This window comes from Citrus sinensis, chromosome 5 (genome assembly GCF_022201045.2).
Source record: "Citrus sinensis cultivar Valencia sweet orange chromosome 5, DVS_A1.0, whole genome shotgun sequence".
Lineage (NCBI taxonomy): Eukaryota > Viridiplantae > Streptophyta > Magnoliopsida > Sapindales > Rutaceae > Citrus > Citrus sinensis.
In genome coordinates this window covers 32145711-32163618 of record NC_068560.1, presented here as the reverse complement: position 1 = coordinate 32163618, position 17908 = coordinate 32145711, and the positions used below count along the sequence as shown (strand labels likewise).

The 17908-nt window shown below is 33.7% G+C and overlaps 1 protein-coding gene across 1 annotated transcript; it reads left to right on the top strand.

The window, feature by feature from the left end:
* The first annotated feature begins 5854 nt into the window (after nt 1-5854).
* Nucleotides 5855-8419, top strand: LOC102613435 (probable trehalose-phosphate phosphatase D). The gene is made up of 10 exons (XM_006472564.4): nt 5855-6074; nt 6183-6490; nt 6620-6760; nt 6883-6954; nt 7070-7162; nt 7258-7416; nt 7531-7678; nt 7788-7858; nt 7967-8059; nt 8182-8419. Exons 2-10 carry the CDS (start codon nt 6188-6190, stop codon nt 8239-8241), a joined length of 1140 nt encoding a protein of 379 aa, XP_006472627.2. The 5' UTR covers nt 5855-6074; nt 6183-6187; the 3' UTR covers nt 8242-8419.
* Nucleotides 8420-17908: the final 9489 nt, after the last annotated feature.

Sequence of the window (17908 nt, the reverse complement as noted above, 5' to 3'; positions counted from 1 at the left end):
GTCTAAAAACTAAAATCCGAATATGCCATCAAATCTCCATTAGATTCTTTAAGGAAGATAGAAGAACAAGGTGCTTTTTGAAGAGATGTAGAAATAGATTAATTATGCTTATGGCCCTATGGGTTATGAAATCTTTGGCTCGTGTAACGCAAGGCACATTTAGATACCGTATTTGACTCAAGAGAACATCTATTTTTACTATATAAAATTGACATAAATGTGCTGCAGGAATTATGCTTATGTTGAACAATTGTTGAAAATAAAAGGCTAAAATAAAATTTTCTAAATTAGAAAAAATTTGAGTCAACGTAAGATGTCACGGGATATTAACTTTATTATGAGTGAACTGATGCGCAAGAAAGGAATATCGGGCAGTTGCGACTTGCGACAGCACGCGACGCCCACGAGCGATGAGTTGGCGGGTTGAATCAGCCAACTGTAGCTGAAAATCTAGTGGCAACGAGTCTACAGAAGAGGACGTGGACACACCGCTGCCTTCCTCCTTTTTGAGGCCTCACCAACCAATCAAACCAAATCTCACAATTTCCAAGAAAAACCATAAAAGTCACGCGATTTTTCTTCCCTTTTTTTTTTAATATTTTTTACTTTTCTCGTCAAAGTCGTGAGTTAATAGTACACATCACAGCATTTTTCACACGGCCATGATGCGCTATTTTTTACCTTACAAATTTTTTTGCATTTTGTTAATTTACATGCTGTTGTAATTTAAAACAATTCAAAAGTTATCCGATGTCTAATAATTTGAAAATATTTGATAATTAAATTATATTTAGAGTTAGTTTGTTAATGATGTAGCTCTTAAAATAATTGTTATTAATTATACTTTAAAAATAATTAACTGTGAACAGAATTTATCAAACGTTTAGTAAAATTTATTTTTAAAAATATTATAAATTTTAAAAGAAGTAGTATAAGATTGAATTGCACATAATATTAAATAAAAATTTTACACATTTGTGTGTGTGTGTGTGTGTAATAATTTTTATTGTGTATATATAATAATTGATAACTAAAATGAATATTTTATTTTATTGATTTTATTTTTTATTATGTTATCTCAATATAATTGGTAACAATAATAATTTCTTTAATATTTTATATTTTTATAATATATATATGAGAATTTATGTGAAATTATATTAAGTATAAAACTGATTTTTAAAATTAGATTTTGAAAAGCAACTCCTTCTCTACTTTTCAAAATCAATTGTAAAATATGATGATTTTGTCAAAATTGAATTCTAAAAGAATTTATCAAATATTAAAATTATTTTTTTTTTGCTTTTCATAATTATTATTGAGCCCCAAAAAGCAATTTCAAACGGGTCCTTAATTTGATTGGTTCAACCCTTGAATTGTTGTGAGTTACAAGATTATTTAACTTAGCTACACCTTATTTTTTTTATTTTTGTTTTTTATTGTTATGAGACTCTTAATGGTTTGGTACTTAATATTTAATTGTTTCGCATTATTCGATACCTTCATAGTTCATACTTCGAAATGTTATATGTTAAAATCAATTTGCGTTATACTTATTACTTAAATGATTAGGTGTCAAAAGACATATATAAGCTAGACTGAAAAATAAGGTATAGTTGAAATTTAATTTCTGAACTCAAAATTTATTTCTATACCTCATAAAAGAATGTTGTCAGCTTCCCGATTTTACATTAGTCTAGTAAACTTTGAAACTACAAGTATTATTTTTTGAATTTTAGTGTGCAAGTTTTATAATGTAAATTGTGAAGGAGAAAGATCATGTACATCATCGGTACTAATTTTACCATATAGTATAAGAATCATAATACTGTATGAGCCTTTTTTTCTTTTGGACAAGCCCTAAGAACGGGTAAAAGTTCGTTTAGTCCCTATATTTTGAAGTTAGTGCCCGTTTAGTCCCTATATTTTTAAAAATACCTCAAACCATCCCTACCATTAAATTATTGACACTTTTGTCATTATCTTTTGTTCCTTTTAACTTATTTTTATAATATTGCCCTATTATAATAATTTTTTAGACATTATTAAAAAGAAAAAAATAACCCTATTATAATAATTTTTTTAGACATTATTAAAAAGAAAAAAATAAATTACCAGTTTAACAACAAAAAATAAAATAAAATAATATAATATATATTAATTTTTGTGGAACACACTCTTGAGTTAAAATATTAATTTTTCTAAAAAATTTAATAATTTAATTTTTTACGATATTAATTTTTTAGACATACGTGAGCTTCCACAAAAATTAATATATACATTTTTTGTTTTTATTTTATTTTTGAGTTTAATTTGATAATTTAATTTTTTATTAATATCCAAAAAAGAAACACTATTGTAAAAATGTAATATTGTAAAAGTAAGTTAAAAATAAAAAAAAATAATGGCATAAGTGTCAATATTTAGTAGCAGGGACGTTTTGAGGTGTTTTTAAAAATACAGGGACTAAATGGACACTAACCTCATAATATAGGGACTAAACAAGCTTTTACCCCCCTAAGAACTGTGTGAACAATTAGCTAGTGTGGCTCGTACCTTAAAGTCACACTGCATTATTGTGTGGTTATTGCCGTGGTGCAACGGACAATGCATATGTCACCGTATAGAAGGCAAGAAAACATTATAGAGACCCAGAAACCAATTATTTACTAAATTATTTTGAATGGATTCGCCCACATGCATGAGCGTGTGATTACAAATCGCAATCAGATGTTCAAGAAACATATATTGAAACCTTGAATAACAGTTGAATCCATCAGTCGTCATATTCGATTCATATATAATTGATGTAAACTGTCTTGGACAATAATGCATGCATGGAACTAGCATCGTGCCAAAAGAATAATTTGCTTAACCAGAAAGTTATTCTGAGGACCAAATGAAAAGTCATTCTGCATTAAATTTCTTGGTATGCATCAATAAAGAGACGTTTAGTTTTGCCTAACTCTTTCCTTTTGACAGCCGTCAACGGCCCGAACTTTGAAACTCAGCCTCTACATCACATGGGCAGCATCTCTAAGGCCTCCGGTTTTGACTATTTTTGGCTACCATTTCAGAACAAGATTAACAACTAATAATATTATTCCATTCGTTATTCATAAGAATGAAGTTCTTGTTCATGAATTCTCCGGAGCTCGATCTCCCTTTTCACTCCTCGTTTATGATTCATTGTATTCCTAGGAAACTTCCGCGTAGTATCTTTCTTTAAATAAATTAAATAGACAAAGAAGAAAAAGCTTTCAATCACTGATAATTGAAATGGAATTAATGCTTTATAATTAGTTAATGCTCGACCATAATACGGAGTTTAATTGGCCGACCAAATTAATGAAAAGGAAAGGCCATTAAGCCATGCACAAATGGCCAAGTAATCGAAACCTAATTGAAGGACAAAGAAACGCTGCTGGTTTTAGTTTAAAACTACTGCATGACGGGTTAGGTTTGCAGCTGCTGTTTCACACCACTTTAAACAAGGGGCGTAATAAATTAAAGTTATGCTATTTTTGGCCTGAAATTATGCCATTTGCTCATTTGTACTTTCTAATTATGTATGCATGCATATGGTAATACTCGTAGTCATGAGGATAATCGTACCATGCATAAATATTCCAATATTAGTTATCAGCTAGCTACTATTTTAGCTTCAGAAAAAGTCATTGATTGTTATGGGTGCAATTAATTTTTTCTTTTAACTTTGCTTTCCACCCCCCCTTTTTTAATCATTTTAACTTAAATGTACTTCTCTGACTGTTTGGAAGTTTCTACGTGAAACCTACTTTTTCTTCTTCTTCTTCGTCTTCTTTTTTTTTTTTTTTTTTACTTTTAAACCCACAATTATTGAAAACGAGAGGAGGTGCCGACAGCAACTCAACTTAAGGAATACATTGTTGGCTACATCAAACCTACTTAAAGTCTCATAAACTTACATCATAAATTGTTTCGTGATGATCGTTTATATTATTATTTAACAAATTTTAACATAAATATAGACTTGACATAATTTTATTGTATGAGCAACATGCTATTTCTGATGTATTAATAATTTTCTCCAATAATAATATAACTGTAAAAATTCTTAGGACAATTCATATACAGTAGTTGTGTTTTATAATAATAAATTAATTCTCAACTAAATCTTTTTCTTTTTCTTTTCCGCACACTATATTCGAGAAGTCACTGGCTAATTACCCTTCCCCAGACAATTAACTTTCTTTTTAGTCCTTCCTTGTGGAATAATCTAACCCTTCATGCAAAACGTATGGTTTTTTTTTTTTTCAAATTACCACTTGGAAAATAAAGTTATCACTAGCAAAAATACCTCTGCCGTTTAGTCAACCTAAGAACAATCAAATATAAATAGCAGCGTGAATCAAAGTGGTCCTTCTCCATTTTCTTATTACTGCTTTAAGGAAAAGGCCTGAGGGGGATTTTCCCCTCTGGTTTGTCCATATAGTGAAAATCTCTCCCAAGTATAATTAAAGAATCTATAATTTTTTTAGTTAAGCTAGCTGAAAGTGAAATGTTCTAAAGACTACTTGTTATAGAAGCTTAAAATCTAGAAGGTTTGTGTCCAAATAGTAGCACAATAATGATCTACACGACTTAAAAATTGGCTACAAAAATAAGAAAAAATTGCTCTAAATAAATAGTGAAAATATTTATGAGCCCCACAGGTTAGGTAAGAACCATCTACCCATTAGTCAATAAATTTTAAATGCCGGGGAAAAATTATGAAAATAAGAATTTAATTCATGAAGCCCCACATGATTTTAACCATAGCTTAAAAAAAGAGTTTGAAACTTTGAATTCTAGAAGGAATATCATGAAGTGTCCTTACAAGCCTACGAGTCTCTCCTTAATTAGTAGCCGCAGATATCAGAACTATGATTTTGTTTTTGGGAAACGGAGAAATCATAAACTTGAGAATGTCTAAACTAATGTTAGGATAATAGCATTTGAGTTTTAATTAATGTGGCAATCTTTCTATAATTACTATATTAGCTATAGTATTAATGACATCGAGATAAGCTGACATGCCAATTGAGAAGTTCTGATTCAAATGATAAGATTAGCATCATTGATAAAAATTATGTGAACAATGACTAAAAATGTATATATATTTTTTCAAATGGGTATTGTAAAATTTTAATTAACATCCTTATCTTTTTTTACCATTTCACGACAACATATATTTACCTAAAAGTAAATATATGTTAGTGATTGATTGTCATAAAATAAAGGATAATAAAGTAACAAAATATGACCACCAACAGTAATGTACAAGTGACATGAGATTTCTAAAAATTTAAAATAAGTAAAACAAAAAAGATGATCCTTTTCACTAAGTAATAATTTAAGTGTTTCCTTCCTTTTAGAAGTATTTTCGTCCATTTCACACAAACATCATGAAAATGGACATAATTTTCTTAATAACATAAAAACACCCCAAATACGACCTAACTCACCTCGTTAAAAGTCGAGGGGGAAAAAAAGAAAAGAAAAGAAAGAAAAAAAAAACGCAACAATAATGAGGGCATAAGGTTGAAGAAATAAATTAATAATTAACAAAGCTGATGTTCCATTCATACATGATACGACGCATAATATTCAAAGGGAAGGGAAGTTAATTAGATATAAAAATAAAAAAAAAATTGAAAAAAAAATCGAAAGAGTTGAATGGCCAATGGGATCAGAAAGCGTGGTCCCTCCATTGAAAAATATGGGATGTGGTCGAAAAGTGCAGGTAGCCCAGAAAACGGGTGGTTGTTTCGTCCGCTTGTGCCGTGAAGCAAACTAATATAAATTGACTACTCCATTTTCCTCCCAAGACCAAGTTGTCACTTGTTTTCTATTCCATGTAATATTTAGTTTCTGTGTTTAGTGCGCGTTTCGTTCGTGCATTTTCACCTTTTTGGCTCTCCTTATAACCTCTCCCTTTCTCTTTCACTTCACTTTAATTTCTGTTTGAGCCACAACATTCCATTACCCTCTCTCCCTCTGTTATCTCTCTCCTCTGTTTTCCACTCTGTTCCTCAACCTTCTCAAACTTTCAGGTACTAATTGTTATCATTTACCATCATTTTTTTTTTATATGGTTACTAAACAGCAACGTTTCTTGTTCAATGTTGTTAATTATCTGATTCTTGATGTTTTTGCTGCAGAGAATATGACTAACCAAAATGTGGTGGTGGCTTCTGACCGGAAATTCAGTAATATCGGGTTGAAGATCACAGTCACCTTAACCAACTCCACTCTGTTTTCGGGGGCCGATTCGAAGGCCCTGCCTGCTCCCGGCGGTGGATTCATCACCATTTCTCGGAAGAATATCCTTAGGAAGCCTACTGACACTAGTGATCAAGGAGGGAACAAAATAAATGCATGGGTTAATTCATTGCGAGCTTCTTCTCCTACTCGTCTGAAATCCTCTGTTGCTTTTTCACCCCAAACTGAAGAGCAAACTTCTTGGATTGTAAGTACCTCCCTACCTACACACTCACAGAGGTCCATATATGTATATACACAAGTACGTACACAAAAAGTGATTTCTGATAATATTGCTGATATATTTATACACATTTGTTCTTGAAAAATCCAACAGGCTCGTCATCCCTCAGCTTTAAGCAAGTTTGAAGAGATAGTGAATGCTTCAAAAGGGAAAAAGATTGTTATGTTCCTCGATTATGATGGCACCTTGGCACCTATAGTGGAAGACCCAGATCGAGCTTTCATGACCAACGAGGTTTGTTTTCTTCTGTTTCTTCACCTCTGCACAAACTTTCTCTCTCCGTTACTTGCTTCGAACTAATTACTGTTATGTTCAATACTTACGTTTCTTTTTAATCTTTTCTCGAATGGTACTAGATGAGAGAAGCTGTAAGGGACGTCGCTAGATATTTTCCCACAGCTATAGTGACCGGAAGGTGCAGAGACAAGGTACATTTTTTCTTTCTTTGTTTCTTTCTTTCTTTTTATATCTACTATGGTTTCTAATATTTAATATTGTGTTAATAACAATGTTGTTTCGTCTCTTCTGATTTTTAATTTGCAGGTTTTTAGCTTTGTAAAGCTAGCGGGGCTTTACTACGCTGGAAGCCACGGCATGGACATCGAGGGGCCTTCCAAAAAGCGTCGATACAAGAAAGTGAGCGAGAAATTTTATTTAATTAAGGAAAATGCTGGTACAATTACTTTTTCTCCTCCTTTGTTTCTTAGTTTTGAAAATTCTTTTTCGTTCAGGGTAATCACGGGGTTCTGTGCCAGCCCGCGAGTGAATTTCTACCGATGATTAATGAGGTGTACCAGACATTGTTAGAGAAAACCAAATCAATTCCGGGGGCTAAAGTTGAAAACAACAAGTTCTGTCTCTCCGTACACTTCCGTTGCGTTGATGAAAACGTACTACAATTCAGACTCAACCCACTTGTGCAACTTTTCCTTTTTCAATTCATTTATAAATTTCAACGGCTGATATTGTCTCGTTTCGGTTTCTTATTTTATTTTGATTTGCAGAGCTGGGGTACATTAGCCGAGCAAGTAAGAGTAGTACTTGATAAGTATCCAAAACTGACACTAACTCAAGGCAGAATGGTGTTAGAAATTCGTCCCACTATTAAATGGGACAAAGGCAAAGCCCTTGAATTCTTGTTAGAAGCTTTAGGTGAGTAGTCCTTCTTCTTTTTTTTTTTAATCCTTTGAGGATCTTGATATATCATTATTATTAATGGAGTAATAATTATTTTTTTTTTCTATTACTTTTGGTTCTTTAGGATATGCCAATTCTAAAGACGTTGTACCGGTGTATATTGGAGATGATCGAACTGATGAAGATGCGTTCAAGGTATCTAATTTCTTCAATTAATCAACTTTTTACGTCTATGATAAATTAATATAATATTTCTTGAGTCTGATTAAAATTACTTACTAATTTTTGTGTGACAATGAATAGGTTTTGCGTAATAGAGGGCAGGGTTTTGGTATCTTAGTTTCTAAAACTCCAAAGGAAACACATGCCTCTTACTCTCTTCAAGAACCGTCCGAGGTAATTTTAATATATAGCATGCTATTTATGTTGTTTAGTTAAATATTTATTTATGCTCTTCTTTTTTTGTTTATTTATTTTTTTGAACATTCAACTTTAATATTCTACCAATGATTTTACAGGTCAAAGACTTTTTGCGGCGTTTGGTCCAGTGGAAGCGGCTGTCTTTACGACAAGTATAATATATATTTTGTAAAGAGAGTTCAGAAATTGACGATCCCAACCCAAAATTTGAAGGGTGGATCAAGTAATGTAATTTTCTTGTTAAGAGATTTTAATATATGATTGTAAAAAAGGAAATTTCCACAAGCTTGGGCAGAAAAACAAAAAAAAAAAAGACTGTTCGGTTTCTGTTCTCTACCTGCATGAGCATCTCTAAAAAGCTCTATAAATTTTACTCTTCAAATATTCATTTGCTTACTTATGTGGCAAATAGATGAGTGAAAAAAGATATTGTTCTCCAAAAAACTCTTCAAATAAAAATGAGTTAATATTATTTTAATTAAATAACTATTTTTTTTAAAGGAAAAGTCAATAGTAATTAAAGCACATTTCTCTTTTTTTTCAACAAAAAGTAATAAAATATAAATTGAAGAGGGAGAAAGTAACTCTTCAAATTTGAAGAGAGATGATCATTTCGTATTTGAAGAATCTTAATTGGAGTGTCTTTTGGAGCCTTAAATGTTAATGTGGCTCTTTAAATAAATAATAAAATCTTATTTGAAAAGTTTTTTTGTGATGCTGCTCTTCATTGTTGGTACCGAAAATAAAGGGTAAAAAAAAAAAATTAAGGGAGAAAAGAAGAAGAAGAAGAAGAAGAAGAAAAAGAGGGAGAGTAAAGAGATATTGGGAAACGTTTCATAATCCTGAAAGTGCTTATCCCACGGTTATCTGTGAATTATCGTACTATAATGCAACCGGTCCAGGGTGATACCGATTTATTTTTGATATTATGAATGGTGCTTTGCAACTTGAAAAGCTTCAATCGAAAGAAACCACTTAAGGTTTCATAATCGGTGTATTGATTGATGGAATCAAAGTTTTGTAAAATGTATTTTTAATGGGTACCCAAAGGTTTCATGTTAGTCACACGGTGATATAATCCTTAATTTATCAATATCGTTAAGACTTGTGTTTAATACTCATTTGTATAATTACATATTTATATATTCAGTTAAATTTTTTGATCTAATAGTTATTCTATTGTAGTATTAAAGTCAAGATCTCATGTTCGATTCTCCCATAAGTAAATTAGATTTTTAATTTTTCGTTGGTTTATTAATGAACTATTCTGGCAACCCATTTGTCTCTTTTACACTTCTCCTTTAAGAATCTATTAATCCTTAAAATTATATCATTAAGACTTGTATTTGGTACAAAGTATGTATGAGTCCTTACATATGAACTTAATCTACAATATTAATTAGCTTTTCCAAACAATGGAAATGTGAGAGACGTAGCCCAAGAACTCCAATAATTTCTTAATTAGTTTACCAAATCTTCGAGACCTTGTTTTCTTGTGCGCTTATGGTTTTTTAAAGCTATTGAATAGAATAGCTGGCTGGGTTTCTCAAGTTATATGGTAATTTTTACCCGCACCAAAATCAAGCAATGGAATTGTAGTGTAAAATTATTGAACTCAGTGTGTCACCATCCCTTATGTCCATACTAGAGTGTGCATTATTATTTATTTGTTAAAAACTCAAAGACAATGGAGAGAGAGAGAGAGAGAGAGCATTTATAACAGTTGTAAAGATACTTAAGAAAGACAGCGTGGCTCTTATGGGACATTAAAGATATTTGTATATTTTAATATTGCTTTAGGTTTATAAACCCATGAACATATTCTCTCCTGATCTAGTTACTAAAATATAAGCTTTTTATATATTATAATTTATTGGTATAATTACTAGTAATTAGTTAAATCATAATCATATATGATCCTAAATACACATGTGAAATAAAATCATTAGAGGGGTTTTAGATCAGAAGACAGATCGGAACTCCTCCGGTTAAGCAATGAGAGCCCGTGGCCGCACAAAATGTGCGAGTTATTGATGTTTGATGCTTATACTCTTCTAACGACATGATGACAACGAAATTGAACAATGCTCAAATTTATGTGCCAGCAGCAGCAGCTTTTTTCATTCTTCAATCGTAGCAATTAAACAAATCGGTGAAAGTGAAAACCGGAAGAGTGCAAGATGTCAAATAGTACAGTGTACTGATAATTACCAACAGTTATTGCAACTTCGTCAACGTGTGGGGGTCCTTCACATCATGGGAGCATGATATTGAAAGTAAATTGAATTACGTATATGGTAAACAACTCATCCCTATTTGCTTATAAGGACCTGACATAAGTCGCCTAATTGTTGAAAATAACATTTCTTACCAGATTTCAATGTGATTTCAGCCTGATATTTCTTTCTTTAGAAAACCAACTCCCCTAACCGGCTAACCCAATCCTTCTTGCACATGCACACATTTTATCCTAGTCTCAGAAAATAATTTAATTAACTGGGAAACAAATTAGAGGGTACATAATCATGATTGTGAAGCACGAGTACGACATTATCATGTTTGTGGAGCACAATCACAGTTATTTATTTGCTAAAGATATTAATTTAGGAGAGTTCAAAGTACAGAGATAAGTGCTTTAAAGTAAAGATATCATGAAATTAAAGTTTATTGGCGGTACGAGATCTTCATGATCCTTTAAAGAGACAAGGCGCTCCAATTACCTAGTTCAAAAGATCACTGAAAAATCAAGGCCATTGCTCACAAACAGAAATACAAACATAAACCATTGGGTGCTTAGATCTTAGAGAGCCCACCTCGAAAGCTTAAAGGAATCTGAAAGTTGTAATTTAATGAATCAAAGTTTTCTATTTTAATGGTTATTTTCAGAGAGTTAGGTGGTGAAAAGGAAACCCACTACTTAGCTCTCCAGCTTAGCTAGTGAAGTTGAATGAGGAGTTGGAATCCACTTTATTATAAGCAAGATTTGAATGAAGAAGAGGACACATGGATTTTTCTATCTATATTTATGTATATTACTGGGACACCCCCCAACATGCTTCCAAGCCATGAAACATACACACACTCACAGTATTGATCTGGCTCTTTTAATACGTGTAAAGAAATTTTGCCACTATATTCAACCCATCATTGCTGCCCCTAACCTGAAATAAAATATATAGAAAACTACTTTGAATTGAACCTCCAATTATTGATGGAAAAAAGACCCGCTACTTCCCCCCATAACAACCAACTAGTTCTCGCTAAATGATCCCACTTACACAGAATTAGTGAACCCTTTAACTCAGATCTTCCATAAAGTGGGCTCCCAAGCTTTAATTAATTAATTAAAATAATGTTCGTATCAGAGTTTACAGCTTCAACCCATGATGTGGAACAGTGCTTGAAACTTTAGTTTTTGCTTTCTAGTGAGATGCTCCTGTGCCGTGCCGCATTTCTTTGCCGTGGAGATGCTCAAAACCTTAAACGTGTCAAGCTAAGCCAATGGTCCCCCTCATAGAGGGTCGAGTTTCTCATGAAATAAAATGATAATTTTTGGTACTGAAAGCTGATAATGGTGCAATGATGTTGTGCAGATAATTATTTGATTCCCATGTGATCCAAATGACCTTGTTTCAGGGGGCAAATTTATAAGATGTTTCATGTTCTGTATATAAAAGATTGTCGATTGGAACTTGGATCGTACTAACATCATATTAAAGATTAAAAGATGATACGTACCGACACGCAGGAGAAGAATCAACCAATTACCAAAACAAAACCACCATAATATAGAATATAAATATTAATGTGTATGGAATATATAAATATATGTGACATGTAACATGAATGTTTATATAGATCTGGGCTGGCTGGCAGGAAGATACGGCCTACAATTTAAAAAAGGTAGTAGGTTTTGAACTTCGGATTCTTGAAAAGAGAGGCAATTCTTAAATGTAAATGGTAATTATTAATTAATCCCAAATCAGCTTTGCATATGATAGATAGTTCTAGTTTTCAAATTAATGAGGGTGGAAGCCTGTGTTACCAAAATCCCAATTTTTTTTTTTTCCGAAATTGTCTCTGAAGATGTTACCTCTTCTAATCCAATGAGATACATATTTTTATATGTACACTGATATTTAGTGAAATAACTGTTAGTTGATACAAAATGTAAAATTTAGGTGCTGTAAAGCCATTACTAGAGTTTCATAATGGCCACATGGACTTTCAATATAACTGGGTGTATAACTATATTTATACATACCGGCCTGCCCCAGCTTCATAAATGCTGAGAGTATATTTTATGCTTTTAAGTCTTGTAACCCTCAATGATTTGGCCCCTCGACTTCAGTGATCTGTCTTTTTACCTTGTAAAGTTTCAAAAGCCCAAGTTCGCCGATAAAAATTTATCTTGGGTATACATCATGAGTGAAGATGTAAATTTTGTATCTACTAACTATATTTTAAATTCAGTGTTTACCTCGTGTGTGTGTCTCTCTCTCTCTCTGTGTTTTCGTGTATGCATATACATACATACATATACACACACTCACTTTTGGGAATATTCCCCTCTAATATATATATATATATATATGTCCATTACAAAACCACTTCTTCTGATGACCAAGTAAAACAATGGATGAGTTCCATTACAAAGTTCCATGAGCTTATGCTCGCCTTACAAAACCTTTCCCAAAGCCAGATTTTCTCAAAAGAAGAAAAAGAAAACCATATCTCCAAAGAAATCTCAAAACCCTCTTCTCAAAATATGATTGTCTCTGGTGAAAGCTCTTCTTCTCAAATTGTGCTTTCCTAACCATCACCTTCAAAGAAAACCTCCGATTGGTTTGATAAAACCCATTTTTAAAATATTATTTCTTTAGAAGATGGATTTTACCATGCTGATCCTTTCCAAGCAATTTCAAAGTTCTTCCCTAAGGGCTGATTTTTTAAACCATGGGATTTAACAAAACCCCAGTCCTACTATCAAAGCATTTTAGAAATCACTGATTCAGTTAAGTTCAAACATTTCTTTCTCAGTGAATCTCATTCAGAACCAGCCTATTCCACGGCTACTATTTTAAACGTTTTGAGCCCAAACCAATGGGGTGACCTACTCCATAATTTTAAAATTTTCCCTTTAAATTTTCAAACACGTTTACCTCATTGTCAGACTTATTCCTACTGGGATTACCAACAAGCCTGGTATAACACATTTTTTATCCAAAATCCCAAAAAATCTCATTCTTGGTTATTTTTCTTTAACCCAAAAATAACCGTTTATATATATATATATATAAACCAATTCAATACAACTGGGCTTCATGAACCTTTGTACAGAGAAGCCCATCAGCCCGTCAACTAAAATGGGAGTCATCGCGAAATAGGGGTCCTATTGGCAACATCGTGAATGGGTGTAAAAGGGGTTTTGACTTTTCAAAGAAGTTTGGAGGGGTGTGAATAGTTCGACTATCGCGAAAACTGTGGCACTGGGTTTTGGTGGTTAGGCGTGTTAAAGAAGTTTAAATAATAATTACTTAGAGCTTAAAATGTTGGGTAAGTGATAACTGATAGAAGAATGGTTTGGTAGGATGAGTAGGGAATCTTTCTGAAAGTATAGTAGTTTTTAGTTATTATTATTATTTTTTTTCGTATAGTTCTCAGAATCTTTATTTTTTATTTTGAGATATCGGATTTGTATATTTTTTTTATTTTTCTTATTTAGATTAGGAGAATTTTATTATAAAATAATATCTTGAATTTACTTATTTTGATAAATTCATGATATTTAGAGTTAATATAAAAAGAATTCAAAACCCTACTTTTGTTCACTTACATTTTTCCAATAAAATTTTCATTATTAAAAAACTTAATTTTTTATCTATCAATTTTTTATGTTTTCGCATTTCAATAACTCAACGTGCATTAGAGAATATTTCTTAAAGTTTTGTGTTCGAATTCTACTTAAGCGAATGAGCTAATGTATATTGGATCAATATAACAAACGTGAGAAAGAATGGCGCTATTTTCCCCATTCTTTGCATGTATTCGATAAAATATACTCCCATTTGATTCCCACCTTACCCTAACTATCACTCTGACGTGTTATTTTTTTTTTTTTCATGAAATATGAATATTTTTTTTTCTTTATAACGACTGATTAATTCCTTCCCCTTTGATCTCTAAACTCTGCAATAAAAATACTGCTCAGCTTTCATTTTTGTATCTCTCATCTCTTAAAATATAATCTATCATCCTTTTCTTTTTCCATTTTTTTTTCCCACATATCGTATGCATTTTATCAATCCATAACACACTCACCATCAACACAGCGGTCAGAAAATAAAGAGCATATCATTAAACCACTGATGTTTTACTCTTCTTCAGGTGATAAAATCTAACGAAATTGGAAAATTATATAGAGAATTTGCAGCTCTTCAAATAAGTACCTGTACAAATTGTGCGTGATACGTATCCAAAGGCCCAACTACTGATGCTACGTCGCTTCATCCAATCACAAGTGAAGAAACAAAAAGGAAATGAGCTAACGGTACCCATTAATAACTTACTGTTAATATGACATAATGAATAACTATAGACTATAGTAATTGACGTAATAAACTATACATATAACATTACTCGTATTCATATAGCAATATGGTAAACAAAACTGACATAGGAAGGAGAAAAGCCCAAAGGGTAAGTAATAATATTAATCAGTTAAAAAAAAGGAGGAATAAGGAGCCAAATTGAAAAAAAAAGAAATGAATGTCTCAATGCTATAGTTACGCCGAGCTTGTTACTATTATCGGAATCTAAATGTACACAAAGCCATCATCAAGCTTCAAATGATCAAAAATAATAACAAGTAACAAAAAGGGCTAACCAAAATGGATCAAGAATGAAACTAATTTAACATGTACAATTTCCATTGCTAATCCTCTGTTGATACCTTGGTTTAGAGAGTCACTAGACTCGGCTATCTGTTTTACAACGGTGGCAATTAAGGGGCACGTATTGGTACCTTTTGCCAGATCTTGTTTCCTCTCTACGAGAGGGAAGCAATTATAACACCGCCTTCCATGCTCAGCCGATAATAGTAACACGTTCAAGATGAAAGCAAAGGCTCTTTTCATTGGGTTTTATCTAATAAAAAAGAAATATACTAAAGCGATGCCAAGAAGAATGACAAGAATAGCAGCCAAGAGAGCAAAACACAAACCGCACGACATGCATGCCCTTTTCTTTTGATTAATATCAGGATCGCGCTGCTGAGCGTGCAATGCATTTTCTGGAGGAGGGAAGCGATAGATTTGATCTTTAGGGATTTGAACTACGTACGTGCCCGACCTGAAGGTCGTCTGACCATCATTTGTGATTATACTATTGTGATGGGGATGTTGATCATGTGATTTGGGGTTTGGTTGATCAATTGTGCTGGATAGGACCCGCTCCGCCATAGGAAGATGGGGAGCGGTGGCGAGGCGATAAAATGGAAGGTGGTGTTGGTGTAATTGGAAAACGAACGAAGATGGCTTTGCATGGAATATTTGATAATAATGGGAGGCTGAGAGAGGGATCAAAGGTATTAGTGGATTTTTTAGTGAAATTACATGAGAGCTTAAAACTTGATGTACTACTTTTAGAATCGTTTACTTGGTCAACTTTCTACCCTTATGTCCCTTCAATGGTCTATCTCTATAGAGTCTCTCTTTGCTTCATTCATGACAAAAGTATATATATTTCTTTTAAAAAAATGTTTTCATAATAATAATAAGAAGAAATAGTAAAAATGTGAGAAGAAAAAGAAAAACAAGAAAATCTCTCAAAAGAACATTTTACACAAAATGAAACGAATCGAATCCCAATTGGTTCTTTCACAATGCTGAATTTTGAGTGCTTTTCTAAATAGGCTTAAGGAGGTTTAAAATAACAAGATGCAAGATGTATTATTCATTCATATTTTTAACACGTGAGATAGATTTAAATAAGTTACCCATTTCTCCATATGGCACCACAGCTGTCTCCGCAACATTGGGTTTGGACTGGCATAAACAGCCGTTACCTAAGACACAAAAACATTGTTCCTGCAAATTTTAAAATGGATGAACTGCCTGTGATTAATTGAGACCTCCACCTCTATAGAACTTCGCCAAAGAAGCCAAATTCCTCCAGAAAAACCCACAGCTTCCACCTGGTGCGAGTAATCAAATCCACTTTTCTTTATAAATTCATCGGCTTTCACCCCACTAGTACGAGGTTCCATTAACACCACCATCGATGGGTTGTAATTTGTAATAATAGTCCTAAACGAGCGCCTGAATTCCCCCGAGGCTGCCCCTTGGACATTCCAGAACATAATACTGACTGTCATAAAAAATATAAGAAGAGAGAACATGAGGCTATTGTTGCTGTCCAGAGACATCATCCATCAATGCCAACGGCGTTTCCTGAACCATCGAAAATTCATCATCAGTCATCCCATCTCCATCCATACCACTCATAGGAACATCTGGATGGTTACAAACATGTCCACCTTCTTTCACCCGAGAAGTGTTATGGTTATCAGGAGGGTCTGCTAAGGGTTGCGGATCCGATCCCTGCCTCTCTATATGATCTGTGGCCACTTCCCTTACATCTCCATTAAGAAGTGTTGGGGGAGAACAAAAAACCACTGTGTGTTTAGTAGGATCCAAGGTGGATTCGAAAGAAACCACACGTTGGTTGCTAGATACTTTCTTGGGGAAACTATGTGAATTGGATTTTTGGTTGGCATGGGGTAAGAGAGTTATATCCTCATCTTTGATACTTAAATCACTAGGCTGGAAAGGGTTACTAGTAGGGACCACTGGAGCATTTAGCTTTCTGCTCTGATTCCTTATTACCACGGTCTTATTTTGCAGCTTTCGACGAGCTAAAATCTGTACTGTGTTATCTGTTTTGGCTGTAAATGTAGGGTTTGAGGTGGATATGAAAGGCTGCCGTGAGGTGGAGGGGAAGTCTGTGCAAGCCTCCTGCACTTGGTGTCCTCCTTCATCCGGGACTTGGGATAGAATGTGAAACCTTGAGGTACCAGCTCCAGTAAACTCCCTATTCCGATTTAAGTCTCCAGTATTCACCCTTCCATTATTAGGCTTTCTTCCTCTCCTAGGAGCCATCATCCAGGGACCAAATGGTTCCACAGTGCTGTCGCCATTACAACCTTCAGCCTGTTGGCCAGGAGCCTCGTTTCCCGGCATTGCCTGATGGGATTGACCAGCTTCTTCAGAGCTTGTCGAGTTCTTAGCATCTTTGCAATTACTACTACTGTGCCCGTAAAGTCCACACTTATAACAAATTACTGGCAAGCCCTCATATTCGACCTTCTGTATCTTCCCATCCAACTCAAACTGAGACACCAGTGGCCTAGTTAAAGAGATACTCACTGCAAGGCGGGCAAATCTTCCACGAGATGAGGAGGCTGTATTCGAATCGATTGTAATCACGTTCCCCACTAACTGACCCAGCTTTTGAAGAACTTTTCGATCGTAAAGATGAACAGCAAGGTCAGGTAATCTGATCCACACCGTGACCTGTTCAAGAGCCGTGTTTGTGAAGTCAAAGGATGGCGTCCATGGCTGCACCATTAAATAGTGACCCATGACAAGCCACGGCCCCTTGGTTAATGCATCCATAGCATCCCCTACCGAGCGAAACCGAACCAGATAATAGTTATTCTCAAAGTCTATCACTGAAAACCTCATGGCTGATTTCCACATGCCATTCAATCTTGCACAAAGGGCTCTATAGCCAATTGTGCGGCCAAGCAACTTTACAACAACCGAG

Excerpts from the sequence above, each read along its gene's own strand:
- LOC102613435 (XM_006472564.4), top strand. The coding sequence starts at position 6,188 with ATGACTAACCAAAATGTGGTGGTGGCTTCTGACCGGAAATTCAGTAAT. Across the intron at positions 7,679-7,787 it reads ATTCTTGTTAGAAGCTTTAG|GATATGCCAATTCTAAAGAC; the intron begins GTGAGTAGTCCT and ends TTGGTTCTTTAG. Across the intron at positions 7,859-7,966 it reads CTGATGAAGATGCGTTCAAG|GTTTTGCGTAATAGAGGGCA; the intron begins GTATCTAATTTC and ends GACAATGAATAG.